A 13934-nucleotide genomic window follows, 5' to 3' on the forward strand; every position below is an offset into this window, starting at 1 on the left:
TTGAAGTGCCTTCAATAAACCATAAATGTAGCTCGTAGGGCCATACTTGGCAGAACAGAGGCTATCCAGACCTTCGGCTATCGCATTGTATAATGGAAAGACGAAGTCATCCGAAAAAAGACTTGCTGTCGTTACAGAGATTTTGCTTTCGTGAGGAATGATTCCTGTATAAATGGATGAAGAACTATCTATCCTGATTTGCAAGTGTAGCTTCAAGCGCGGTGGCAAGAACATGCTGAATCGAATTACATTGGCTTGATAGAGCTTACTCCGACGTTATTAGTGTTTTTGATGGACGGCCTCAAGAGGATATAGTGGTAGACACCGAGAGTCGGGACCAGTAATCAGGAACCATCTGCTCAATTCTATTAGTGACTTGCCAGATCTTTCTATTGCCATTCTGCTTACCATCTATGCGGTTAAGTTAGGAAGCCAAGTGCCATCTCAATCAGCGATCTGACCGACGTTAATTTCTAACAATATTCCGGAGACTTAAGCCGCTCACGAATGTCGCTATCAATCAGCGTCCGGCGACAGTTGGAGGCTCTGAACTAACCTGAACCATAGAGTGCAAGCTGTTGAGCCTGTTTCTGCACGTTTATGTCTGATAGTGTCACTAACAACAGCCAAACACATGCTAAAAGCGCTTGAAATCATTACCAAAAAGCAAAATTTGATGCTATCCGCGAGACAATAGGCGAGAAAAACTAAGACAATGGTTCCAAGCAAGTTGATTGATAAGCAATTCCTGGTCGTGTTCCTGACGGTAATGTTGAATGCGCTATATAGAACAGCCGCTGGAGTGTAGAGCATGGAGACATTAGCTGTAGATTGGGGCAGATAGACAGAGACCCCTCTCTGTTTCGCATTCGATGTTTCATTATGTCTCTAGAAGAGAAGATAGAGAGGATATCGCTCTTGCTTTTGAGTTTTAACAACGTCCCTTTCACATACCCACACGATCAGATCAGAGTCGTGCTGCGTGCTGCGTGCAAGTCAAATTTGGAGAAAAGGCAAGCAGGTGACTCAGCAAGCACCTTAGGTAAGGTATCTTAGGTAAGTCGAGGCCGAGCCGGACGCTAAGCCTTAGCCCCGGGAAAACAATAATCCAGGTTATGTAATCGAGATCGTCGCTCGCTACCTTAGGTAAGCCGCCACACGGGCTTTGAACCGGGATTATGACTAAGACAGAATCAAGGATGCGGCTCTCAACTTCGTCGACGACCTTAACTTTATCGTTTTGACAGCAGCAATGACTATAGGTACTTTACTACTGTCATGTCACCGACGACGAAGACCCACGACATGCAAAGTGGCGGAAGCTTGTTCAGGTCGAGGTGGACGATGCAGCCCGAGGCCAACACGCCAACTCCTACCGCCATATGACTAGTACTCCACTATCCTCTACGAACCTCTCGAAGTTTCGGTTTTGTACTGCAGTGGACCCCGCTCAAAGCTTCCTAATCGCACCAAGGCCGGGAATGAGATAACGTATATTTCGAGCCCGGTTGACACGCATCACCTTCCCATCCGTCCGAAGCGTTAGGCATGTGTCTCAGCAAGCAGACGTCTGCAGATGTCTCGATCTAAAAGGTAAGTTTCTCCCAGGGCCGTCTCTTAGCTGCTTGGATGCTCATCTCTTATAGGTCTTCTGGGGTATTGGTAATCTGACCAACTACTACAACTGGAATCCACACAAAAAGAACATCACATTCCGGTCAACATGCTTACTCCGCATGTAACAGATTGATTCGCCTAAAAGGTCAGGACAGTGGGACTCGTTGCCATTGCCGCCCATTCAATGGTTGATTTGTCACAATCTAATCGATATGAGAAGAGTTGATCGAGGGGTTTAATGTTATTGTTGTTTGGTTCTTAGTGAGGCCTCAGGTGTTTTCTCCGTCCTCACGAAAACTAACCCCTCATTATATCATCTGTTATATGCCTTTGCCGCCAAGCTTCCACGGCCCGCTACCGCTCCCTCTCTTATACTTTTGCGCGATATTTTCCGTTGGATGCTCTCGCGGGAGATCTTCCTTCCTTCGGATCTTTCCTACCCGCTGTTTCTCATTGTCGTTTGGAAGTCTGTAGGAGCTGGCGACCAGAGCTAATCGGTGATGCCCCACCAAGGAGGCTCTGCGCTTACTGTGTATGCCGAGAAACTCGTCGCTTAATAATCATCATTGATCTTACTATTCGGGAGTATTACAAATTCAGTGGGGTATTACCGCATCACAGTTGATGCCGCCACGATTACCAATCTCCTTCAGCTGAAGTGAAATAAATTCCAATGCAAAATCCGGTTGACCAAGTTGTCTTTGGAATAAACTTCCATTTTGTCAAGTTTACCAAGGTCGTCCACAAATTTAAACTTTTCGATCAAGACAAAGAGCATGGCTGATTCTAAAGTTGCCATATTTCCTGCCTCTGGGGGGATTGGTGGCAGTACTTTAACGCACCTTGTCGACGCCATCGATCCGTCTCGAATCATCGCTATTGTTCGAAACCCAGACAACATCTCGAGTCGCAATCGTAATAGCGGAATATCCATACGTGTTGCCGATTATGACAAGGAATCAACGTTAGAACACGCTTTTGACAATGCCTCTATCCTTAATTTGATCTCCTACGCCAGTATTCAACACAAGCATCGATACAATGTGAGAAACCCTAGCAGATATTAGAATCTCTTCTAACTCGTGGACCTTTTTTTCCAGGCTCACAAGCTCGCCATTGATGCTGCTCGTAAATCGGGTGTCAAGCACATCTTTTACAGCTCTTTAGCGTTCGCTGGTGATGGCGAACCAATTTCAGAGGCCCACGTCATGCAAGCACATCTTGACACCGAAAAATACCTTGCCTCAATCGCAGCTCAGGATCCGTCGTTCACCTACACTGTCGTGCGTATCGGCCTCTATTCAGAATCATTCCCGCTCTATACAGCTTTCTTCGACCTCAAAAATCCTTCCGATGAGATCAGAATCCCACATGACGGGAGTGGTCCGGGCATCGCGTGGGCAAAGCAAGACGAATTGGGAGAGGCAGCGGCGAAGTTGATGAAGTCTTATCTCGCGTCCCCCAAGACATTCGCATATATCAACAAAATAATTCTTCTTTCAGGACCACGTGTATGGTCTCTTTCGGAAACGGCAGAGGTTCTTGGCCGTGTTGCAAAGAAGCCGGTGAAAATTCGACAGGTTACTGTGGAACAGTATTCTCTTCAGCCGCAAGTACAGCGTGGCATGACTTACGGTGGCGGTGATTTGGCACCGGCATGGGCTACGGCCTTCGAAGCTATTCGCCGTGGTGAAGCTGCTGTTGTTACCCCTCATCTTCGCCAGCTACTTGGCCGGGAGCCAGAACCATTTGACCAAACTATTGCAAAAATGGTTTGATTATCTCCTGATCTGACAGCCGGGGTACCCATTCATAATATACTAGTTACAGAACGGAAATACTAAAAGAGAGGGTCTTTCTCACATCTTCAATGCTCACTCACGTACTTTGGGACATATATAATTGCGTTGTCCTTGAATGTCACCACTGCACCAATATACAAATTTAATGTCATGTAGCATATACCCGCTCCTCCCCATAAAGTGCCCTTCCCGCACCTGATTGGGCCCAGGCCCATCTTTCTTCACCTGGAGCCCAAAAAGGTCGCTTTGTCCCCGCTGGTTTGCCCCGCCTCCGCAATTTTACCAAAAGGATCCCTGCCAGTTCAGCGACCCCGCATCGCACCTTTTTCCCCGAAAACCATCTACCTAGCGCGTTTGAAAATGGGGAAGCAGAGCGCTAGAGGCTTATTTTAAGGCTGAAACAAGCTAATCCTTACTCATAAGCTATCTAAGGTATATCTAAGAGTGCGTGTAGTCTCATTAAATGTCCTCTTCCTCTGTAAAAGTCCTCTCTAAAAATCCTCTATAAAAATCCTCAGTATACTCTTATTCTCTTATACTCCGTATCCTTTTACGTTCTTCCTATCTGTCCTAGGCTTGGACGTTATAGTGGAGTACCTGCTTTAGAAAGGTGCGGATCAAATAATTGTGGAACTCAAAGGGTGAAGGGACGCTACTTGACTGGGCTAAATAGAACGATCCTGAGGATGGTCCTTATAGCGCGAAAGTTATCGAGATTCTGAGCTCTCATAAATAGGATTTTTGTATCGCCTTTCAGTGTCATTATACTCAAACTGCTCAGTTTCTTTGTTGAGCCGTATGCCTTAGGATACATAGCCTTTGACAAAGCACTATGGACCAGTCCATGGTATTTGTTTTCGTCAAATCATACGTTACGGTACTTAAACGTGGGCTGGGTTAGGGCCATCGACACTCTGTTCTAGACATCTTGTAAATATAAACATAATAGACGCCCTTTATTCTAATATCTATGATCTCAAAGGTGAGCATCCTCTTTGTCACTAGAACACTACCCCATATTAGAACTGTACTTGTCGATCGCTCTTAATCGCTGGCCATAAAACCAAAAAACGAACGGAATTGGGATATTTAGTACAGCAAAAATAGCAAATACACTAAATGCCCAGCCATCTCCAAGACGATGGTACATAGGTGGAACAATGAGTGGGAAAACGGCAGCTAGTACGCTTCGAAAGAATGTATTAGCGGCAACAGCACTGGCGCCCCATCTCTGAAAGGTATCAATGAGATAATTCAACGCGCTTGTGAAAATCGTATAGTATCCGAAACCCATCATACAGACTCCTATAATGGTAGCTATCCAGGGAATTTGTTGAGAAGAAGTCCAACCGATGATGAAGAGACCACCAGCAAGCACAACCGATGCTATCATCATTGGTGGCAGTCGAGCTTCGGGTACAGGTTTATAACCGTTGGCTGTGTATGCATTGTTGTAATATTTTTGGTTGAAAGCACTGAGCACCGCGCCCAGTATAATGCCTATCAATACAGCCAGAAATGGAAGTGATCCGATAAGGTCATTCCAACCTCGGGACCCTTGGAAAATGATAGGGAAGGAGGCAAGACTGGCGTAGAATACTCCGTAAATAAAGGAGGCGTAGATGGTGACAGAGAGACAGATTGGTGTCATTAACATCTGAAGAGGCCGGAGGCCAAACTTTATGGCGAGTTCTTTGATAGAAATGTCGGTCTCTTCCCACTCTGCATGGAGGGCCCAGTTTCCAGTGGTCTGCCGAAGCTTGCGCGCCTTTTTGACGAGCAAGGTTGGTACATATGATTCTTGGATGAATATCAGGTCAAGGAGCAGCACCGAAGCTTGCAGAATGCCCGTAGTCTGTAGAGTAATATTAACCAAGTTGCATGGCAATCGCTCCTCAAGAAGCAATCAAACATACGTATTCGGTCCATCTCCAACTTGCGCCAGCGTAAATGATAGCACCCCCAACGACGGGGGCAATGGCCTGTTTTGGCGCCGTCAACGCTGCACTCGAGTCAAGTTGGAGATTTGGTTTTAACATACTGGACCACCGCAGACAGCGAGTGTGTAGCCGACAATAGCATTACCTCGTTGTGATGCGTCCCAGATGTCAACAAATACTCCTCCTGTGCAGGTGATTGGTGCAGCTCCGAAAAACCCTGTGAAGAAACGAGTAATCAGGATTGTTTGGATATCCTTTGCGGATGCAGTCCCAAACGACATTGCCATTGATACAAAAAAGGGGACCATGACAGGCCATTTCCGTCCATAAATCTCTGACAAGGGTGCCCATAGTAGAGGACCAAATCCCCAGCTAGCAATTAAGAGAAGTCAGCAATAGGCAAGTTTGTCTATACCAACGACTCACTAACCCTAGGAGCAATAGACTTGTTCCTATTAAAGCTACTTCGGAAGATACGTGAAATTCATCTGCGATCTTGCTGTTGGCAGATGAGTATCTGTGATTGGCAGTTTGTTAGTCAGGAAATATCATGATCCTGAATTTGGTGTGCTTCTTACGCAGTACTTGCCCAAACAGATCCCAGACTTGTCAGACTATAGAGCCCACTTGTGACAAGCTTTTTGGAAAGCGGCCAGTTGATGGGGTTGGATGGATCTTCAGAGTTGCTGAAGTTGACAATATCACTTGAAGTTGAGTCGATCTGTACGGCGCTCGACGATGGCAACTCGGACGAGGATTTCTCCGGGAGAGCTGATTCTATCATTTTGTAAATCCCCAGTGATGCAAGTCTTGCTTCACAATGATTTGAGAAGGAAAGAGAGACAAAGCGAACAGCAAGGACATGGAGGAGAAAACGTCGAAAGATTGATTGTTGGTTCGCTTACCACGCCCTTCGTTGGACATCATGACTTCATTATTTCATAACTTCATAACTTCATAAGGCTCATAAGAATTATATCGGAGGGGAATAAGACAGAGCTCTCTTCCGGGAGCCGAGTCGAGTCGGCGCAATAGTCAACCCGAGCTGCAGGTTGGTTGTTAACTTGTTGGTTGTTGGTTGTTGGTTGTTGGTTGTGTAACGTGAGAACGGATAGGTGCAGTACTATTAGCCTATTAGCCTCCTTCCTTCTTTGGACATTTAGACGTCTGTAGCCCCTTCTGGATCTACCCCGCGTTCTTGTCGCACAGTCTAATATGCAAGGGACTGGACGGGCCGAAGAGTTATGTTGGAGCCGGCTGATCGTGAACGTGCCATCTCCTTCTCGGAAATTCAGAGTTATGTGACCTTTACCTCCCTTCGATTCTCCCTCAATCAAGTCAATATGGCTATTGCAACTCAAATACCAAATACCGTTCAGTACCCCGGGGAGCAGGCCCCAATCTGTGCTCTCGAAACCATCGACTTCTCCCGATTGCTTTCACAAGAGCCTGAAGAGCTTGAAAAGCTTCTTCAGTGTTGCCAGACACAGGGCTTCTTCTATTTTGATCTCCAAGGCCTAGATGGACGTAGAATTCTGCATGATGAACAGCAACTGCTTCAAGTTATGCGTGAGTTCTTCAGCCAGACGGCTGAGACAAAGATGGAAATTGGCCTCCCATCCCAATCACACGGGTTAGTAGTTCGCCATCATGATTGATATCTAATATAATGGAACCTAGTTTTGAGCCAGTAGGCAATCATGCTGGAGTCTTGGAAAACACCAAGGACGGCTATGAAATCCTCAAGGTCGGTTTTTATTGTCTCGAACTCAATACCCCTATTACTCTGTACGTGATTCCTGAGGCTAATTCTTTTGCCAGGTATCCCGTGATGAGTTGGCCTCACTTTCACCCAGTCTCCCAAGCGTTCTCAAGGACGACGTGAAACTATTTGAAGGATTTGTTGCTGGAGCAAACATCATAACCAAAACAATGCTCGCTTGCCTTTCTAATGCCCTTGGCCTTAGAGGGTCAGACAGGTTCGAAACTTTCCACCGAAATGACCACAAATCGAACAGCACTTTGGCTATGTTTCGCTACATACCGAGTGATCTTACTTGTAAATGCGTTGGGCACCAAAAGCATACCGATATCGGCTCCTTGACCCTTCTTTTCAGCGAGCAATGGGGTTTGCAGGTCATGCCGCCCGGGAGCTCCTCTTGGGAATTCGTGGCACCACGTCCTGGACATGCGGTTATCAATGTTGGAGATTCATTGCGCTTTGCTTCCGGTCATTCCTTGCAATCCTGTATTCATCAGGTTGTACCAATGGATGTGGCAGAGGATCGATATTCCATCGCCTATTTCTTGCGACCTGAAAGCGAGAAGGTTTTCAAGGATAGTGGAGGCAGGTGGGTGACGGCAAGCCAATGGCACGATGAGAAGTATGAGATTTTTAAGCAGCCGCATTCAGAACAGGCTGCCAATTCAATTTTGACTGGCGGTATGGAATAGGGTCGTCAATTTCCGGGTCATTGTTGAAGAAGTAGTAGTAGCATATGTTAGATGTTTAAGAAAATACATGTAAGATTTGGACAAAATAATAAGGTATGTTGAGTAGAAACATAAAAACATTTGTCTTCCGATATCTACCTAAGCTGCTAAGCCGCTACCTAATAGTTAGGAACCCTGTAGTCTACCCTCGCTGACACAAATCTGTTTACAATATTTTCGCTATACCTCATCGACATACATTAGCTATACTTAGCCCATAAGTCATCGCAAGCATCATCAATGTAAGTATTCCGCTAATAAAGCAAAGTAAAGCAGGGTAATCCCATACGCTTTGTCAACATTTTCGTGATTGTCTCCAGTAACAATATAAGTGCTTTTATTAGGGTAGGTAACCAATTTATCTGGTGAGAAGGAGGGAGTAGTGAACACTCCTGGGAAGCCGTTGCGCTCGGTCACGTGCCACATCAGGAGATACGAAGAAAAGGGGGGAGACTCGCTTATTTGTTGGTGGTTTATTGTTGGTTTCTTGATGTTGCACATTGTATGCCAGGGTTGCATCTTATAGATGTTTCTTCTCTAATCACGAACCAAGGACCTTCAGCCCAGCCGTCAGCATCTACGCGCAGGCTTCTATACCGAGAAGGACTTACCTCTCCAAGACCAATAGAGTGCGCATTCGCCTCTCCCTTGCCAGCTTCCTTCCTTGGTGCTGGTCAGATCTGGTAGGATATCTACTCGCGAGTGTTGCGGTTGAAGTGGGAGCGGGAAGAGCTTCCTCGTTCTGGCTCTGTTACATATGATCGAGCTTTAACCAGGACCTGTTAATATTGATGGCCTTATATATCAACCATGCCGCGTAACGTTATCTACTCTCGCCTTGTCACTGTTCCTCAAGATTCCCTATTTCCTAATGCTTCTAATGAAAGCACTATCCGAACATTAAAGGTAGGACTCTGGGATACCTTGAACTCGAAACATAAAAACGAGCTAGATACGGAGATAGCAGTGGGTCTCTAGTTTCAGACTTCAGCAGACACAAATGTTCTGTCTTGTGAGACCAATTCTGCGTTCAGGAGCTGAGGAGAGACAGTGATGTTACGCGAAGTGACGAGTAGTAGTGTCCATTAAGGTAGGAAACGGATACTAATGTAGCGGCTTATTCCCGAGGGCCGAGGAATTTTACCATTAGACCGTAATCGCTATAGCTCACCGGTTGGAGACAATTTGGACCTTGATCGGATCTATCATCCAATGCCTTGATTGAAAACGACAAGAATAGTGAGAAGCATATATCAATTCTAACTGCATTTTGATTCTCAGCGAGCTGTGACTACTAAAATACAGCGCCGTGCACCCCGCTATCTATCTCGTGATCATAGCCTCTCTTGCTGGTCCAGTCCCGATGTATTTAACACGCACACCCAAGGATTTCTCGATGAATTCCTAAACCGATTAGCCTCGCCTTATTCAATTTAGAAGAGCACTTACAACATAGTCCCTCGCTGCTCTAGGCAGATCATAGAAGCTCTTCGCCCCGGTTATCGGCTTGTTCCAACCAGGCATTTCATGATAAACGACCTTGACCCTGCTTAGCAGATCGAGATCTGCCGGGAAGCTCTGAAGCTCCTCGCCTGTCTCTGGATCGATATACGCGGTAGCGATCTTGATTGTCTCGAAGGTATCGAGGACGTCAAGCTTTGTGAGGTTTAACGCGGTGTAGTGGTTGATGGCCGTCGAGTATTTGAGTACGACCAAATCAAGCCAACCACAACGGCGTCTTCTTCCCGTGGTCACACCAAATTCCCTGCCAATTTCTTGAAGCTTGGTGCCAACCTCGCCAACATCTTCTGTTGGGAATGGGCCGCCGCCGACGCGGGTTGTGTAGGCCTTCACGACCCCAATGATACTAGAGATACTCTTGGGGTTCAGAGCAAGGCCCGTAAAAATACCTATTCATCCATAAGGTTAGAACTGCAAGTAAGCCCAAGAACAATTACATACCTCCAAGGCCGGTATTGGAACTCGTGACATAAGGGAAGGTGCCATAGTCCAGATCTGTCGGAGTTGTTAGCTGTATTTATAATGCTTATAGAACTGAAAGCTACCTAAGAGGTGATATCAATATTGGTCTCTTAGTTGTTGGTTATGACTTACCCAAAAGCAATGCATTCGCGCCCTCAATGACCATCTCTATGTCACTCTGTTGAGCTGATGACATCAAAGGAACAGCATCAACCACGTATGGCGCAAGTTCACCACGTAATTTCTGGTTGGCTGTCAGCATAGCGAAATCGCATAAGGTCGGAAAGACAGACGTCGAACTTTGCAATCTCCGATTCAACATCGTAGTCCTCCAGCAAGGCGCCAAATCGAAGCTTATACCCGCGTGCTAACTCCCGAAGCTTGCGATCGAAGAGCTCCTTCGAGAAGATGTCGCCAATGCGTACACCAGATCTCGCCGCTTTCGTAGAGTAACATGGTCCAATGCCCCGTTTAGTGGTCCCAATGCTGCTACCACCGAGTTCCCTTTCCTCCAAGCTATCCACCCTCATATGAAGATCGAAAACGACATGGCACCTGTCCGAAATGAAGATGCGCTCCCGTACATTCTCGAGGCCCTTCTTCTCCAGATCCAACAATTCTTCGAAGAAACTTGGAACATGGACAACAACGCCGCTCCCGATCAAGTTGTTCGCGCGAGGGTTCATAAGGCCGGAAGGAAGGAGGTGCTTTGTTCTGGGTCAGTGGCTGGTAGAAGGAAGACCTGGGTGACTCACAAAGTGATAGGATTCACCGTTGTGGGAGATGGTATGGCCCGCATTGTCGCCGCCCTGGTCAGAAATATATCAATTGTCAATTCTGCGCTGGAGAGAAGCCGGGTCTTACCTGCGCCCTTGCGACTAAAGCGACATTCGGCGCCGTGGCCAGAATATCGACGAGTTTCTGGAGAGAGAAGTCAGTGCGCGGAAATAATCTTTAGGCTCGAGGGTCTGACGCACGCCCTTGCCCTCATCCCCCCACTGCGCCCCAAGGACAATGCTTGCCGGCATCTTGCAGGTATATATATACAATGCTTTGCGGATAGAATCAATGTCAATATCGCCAGATATGTCGGATGCGAACAATCCTCTGGTAGGGAGGGGTAGAGGGGCACAGATCCGACATCGTTTGCATTTTGCGTGGTGCGGGGCGGAGAAACATATGCCCGGCCGTCCCGACGAGATTACCCCGTACGGACTAACGGACTAACGGTACTGGTCCGTGCAGAATTAATATCGCTTAGGTAAGGCATGATGTTTCTGCCAACGGGATCTCTCCTCTTGCAAACCTATTGCAAACGTATTGCAGACCTAAACCTTCAATTTCTGCACTTCTTACCTTACAGTTCGCAGATACAGATTCGAGCCTATCATATCCCTAACTTTATCATTTGTTCCCTCAGTTCAAAACTCAATCGTGTCTCACCTACCTTAGTGAGTCGGACATGTTCCATCCACGTGATCGAAATCCGTCCTACTGCCCTCTCAAATCCAAGTTGCCCACCAAATGGCATACGACTTCGAAGGCTTTGGGGGCTCTTGATTGGGAGATATCTCTGAGCAAAAGACTCCAAGGCCGCAAGTTACTATAGATAAATACCTAGGTACTATTGACGCCATCCACACGCCCTTTTGTGGCAAACGTAAGTAGGTATTCTTCCCCTGAGTTAATGGAATCTGCAACGAGGGTGTTGGAACCATGAAAGCTGTTGGTTCTGAAGATATCCTTAATGTAACCCACCCCTACACGGGCTACAACTTTCATCGATACAGTAGGTTGAAGTAGCGATAGATCAGAATCATCAGATGGGGGTGCATGGATTAGATCTGTAGCAGTGTGGGGTTTGCGACCAATGTATTGGGGCAACGCGGTTTGTTTCAGCGGCGGAAAGAAAGGGAATACAACAGCCAACAACGACCAGGATTCCAGATAATGCAATCTTTGTCCAACTTCCGTTGGAAGTTGGAACCCCAACGGAAGTTGGAATCCTACTCCCAATAATACTGCTCTCTTAGGATGCGTGGGCACATTGCAGTCTTCGCATATAGGCCTAACCACCATACCTGGCGTTGTGAGGGTGAGCGACATATGGAATAGGGCACTTGACCATTCAATCTGCTGAAATACAAGCTTTGGGATCAATGCCTCGAGCAAAACAGGAGAAGATCGTAGGTGCACGGTGCACCCAAACGGTCAAACCTAGAGCGCACCACTTGGTCCACGCCATAGGAGAATGAACCGAGAGTTGTAAAGAAGGTCAACCACGTACTGTAATTTGACGATTCGGGTGGGAATTGAATAGGCAAGATTAGATCATGCTCAGATAGTATTAATTTGTCCCTAGATACCACTGGCTCCGAGACGACATTCGAGTTTCCATTCGGGAACTTCATTCCCCAGGAAGAAGTGTCATCGGTTTGGATATTTGAGATTTCCATACCAAAGTTTGTATACAGTATACCAGACGGTCGTGGTCTGCGGCGCTGTAAGGCACAGGCCAACATTGACAAATTTCCTCTGCCCATGATCATTTGACAAACCAATTCCGACAAAATGATATGGGGTTTTGTCAAAAGACTCTCCAGTAATTCTACCTGGATGGTGACTATCAGGCTGATCCGGAGTGTATCGAGTCCGATAGGCCGGTAAAATCTTCCTTGGTCAGGGTCAGTATCGAGCAGTTGGACTTTTCCCTACTATTTGTTTGCTTAGCACACAGGTGGGTGGTACGAGAAAGGGTATTCTATCAAAAGAGGCGCAGGATAAGAGTTGGAAGGTTGCTAAATATATTATACGAACTTGCTAAGTACAAGGTAAGCTGCTACGGATAGACGGGATGTTTGAAGGCCATTATCGGAAAGCCTTGTTAACCAACGTAGGGGGGGCATGCTCTGTCCTGACAGGCTGACACTGACAGTAATCCCAAAGCCTCAAACACGTGCAGCCGTATGACGATGCTGGGGCGGGGCAAGGGCGGCACTGCAACCCACATTTAGAGGCGGGAGCGGGATATACGGAGGTACAGAGGTACAACGTATTTATAGAACTATGATACATAAGGTAGGTATATGTAGCATATTATATATCTCCATAACCACAGCCCCGGGGTCGCGTACCTGGAATCTGGTACTACTTAAATACTATAGGTACGGAGATGCCCCCATACACAAGAGTACTCCGTGGACCGTAAGACCATGCGGTGAGAAACATGGGACGAACATTCCCGTGAATCAAGACAGCGGGAAGCCCACAGCGACAAGGGGTGCCGGTGCAGATACAAGAATATCTTCCCTGATCGGATCGAGAGGACCGCAGCACTGGCATTGCATAATCGAAGAATCGAACAACGGTCTGCTCTAACAAAACCACGCCATGATGGCCTCGTTGGCCTGCTCGTAGCCAACATGTTTCGCGACAAGGGGGACCAAAGGGCTAGACTGCCGATGTACAGTACCCATCGTACAGAACACATACTGTACAGGCAGTGAAGACCAGACGAAAGTGCGGCCCCGAGGTTCGAGCACTACTCGAGAACATGGGATGTGAGACGAATTTAAATTCGTGCATTCACTACTGTGACTACTAGCAGTGATGTTCACCCACAGAGGCGTGCCCATGCCAGCAGCGCTTGCAGCTATTCGCGGGCCATAACGAAGGAAGAGGCGCAGACAGTGGCTCGCGAGGCACAGAGCGAGGCACAGGCCCGGAGAGAGGCCGCCAGTCCCGATCCAGGCTAGTTCCTCCTCCCTCCAACCACCTCTTTTCCACGAGGCCCGACTCTCTCCTCTACGCTGCACCATCACCGTGGTATCACTATCCCTTCACCGTACTGCACCTCACCTCACACTACTCCGTACAGAGTATTGCTCGTCATGCTAACTCCCAGTTCGCAGCAGAGTAGTCCTCTCGAACCCCAGGAGTGGAGAGATACTAGAGAGCTATTACCTTGCTCTCTTGAACCTGCGTCTTTCCAAGAGCCAAGAATAGGTGCGTTGTAATTGCGGAAGTACTGGAAGTCCGCTGCTTGTGGACTTCAGTCAGTTATTAATTGTTATTTCACTTCTCCCACCGCCGGGGATGT

The 13934-nt window shown here is 47.2% G+C and overlaps 4 protein-coding genes across 4 annotated transcripts; 2 read left to right on the plus strand and 2 right to left on the minus strand.

Moving 5' to 3' along the window:
* Positions 1 to 2393: 2393 nt before the first annotated feature.
* On the plus strand, positions 2394 to 3395 carry M430DRAFT_25921 (hypothetical protein; the record flags this gene model as incomplete). Its single annotated transcript, XM_024865315.1, has 2 exons — positions 2394 to 2660; positions 2718 to 3395. 2 exons carry the CDS (start codon positions 2394 to 2396, stop codon positions 3393 to 3395), a joined length of 945 nt encoding a protein of 314 aa, XP_024723007.1.
* A 974-nt stretch (positions 3396 to 4369) lies between these two features.
* On the minus strand, positions 4370 to 6283 carry M430DRAFT_56822 (hypothetical protein; the record flags this gene model as incomplete). The annotated part of the gene is made up of 6 exons (XM_024868640.1): positions 4370 to 5274; positions 5336 to 5401; positions 5461 to 5731; positions 5790 to 5876; positions 5938 to 6136; positions 6265 to 6283. 6 exons carry the CDS (start codon positions 6281 to 6283, stop codon positions 4429 to 4431), a joined length of 1488 nt encoding a protein of 495 aa, XP_024723008.1. The 3' UTR covers positions 4370 to 4428.
* Positions 6284 to 6679: 396 nt separating this feature from the next.
* On the plus strand, positions 6680 to 7820 carry M430DRAFT_64651 (hypothetical protein). Its single transcript, XM_024869121.1, has 3 exons — positions 6680 to 6992; positions 7040 to 7106; positions 7181 to 7820. Exons 1-3 carry the CDS (start codon positions 6703 to 6705, stop codon positions 7811 to 7813), a joined length of 990 nt encoding a protein of 329 aa, XP_024723009.1. The 5' UTR covers positions 6680 to 6702; the 3' UTR covers positions 7814 to 7820.
* A 1355-nt stretch (positions 7821 to 9175) lies between these two features.
* On the minus strand, positions 9176 to 10863 carry M430DRAFT_97645 (hypothetical protein; the record flags this gene model as incomplete). The annotated part of the gene is made up of 8 exons (XM_024870057.1): positions 9176 to 9256; positions 9302 to 9762; positions 9815 to 9868; positions 9968 to 10079; positions 10129 to 10542; positions 10591 to 10644; positions 10700 to 10756; positions 10813 to 10863. The coding sequence occupies 8 exons, from the start codon at positions 10861 to 10863 to the stop codon at positions 9176 to 9178; spliced, it is 1284 nt and encodes a 427-aa protein (XP_024723010.1).
* Positions 10864 to 13934: the final 3071 nt, after the last annotated feature.

This window comes from Amorphotheca resinae (assembly GCF_003019875.1).
Source record: "Amorphotheca resinae ATCC 22711 unplaced genomic scaffold M430scaffold_3, whole genome shotgun sequence".
Taxonomy (NCBI): domain Eukaryota; kingdom Fungi; phylum Ascomycota; class Leotiomycetes; order Helotiales; family Amorphothecaceae; genus Amorphotheca; species Amorphotheca resinae.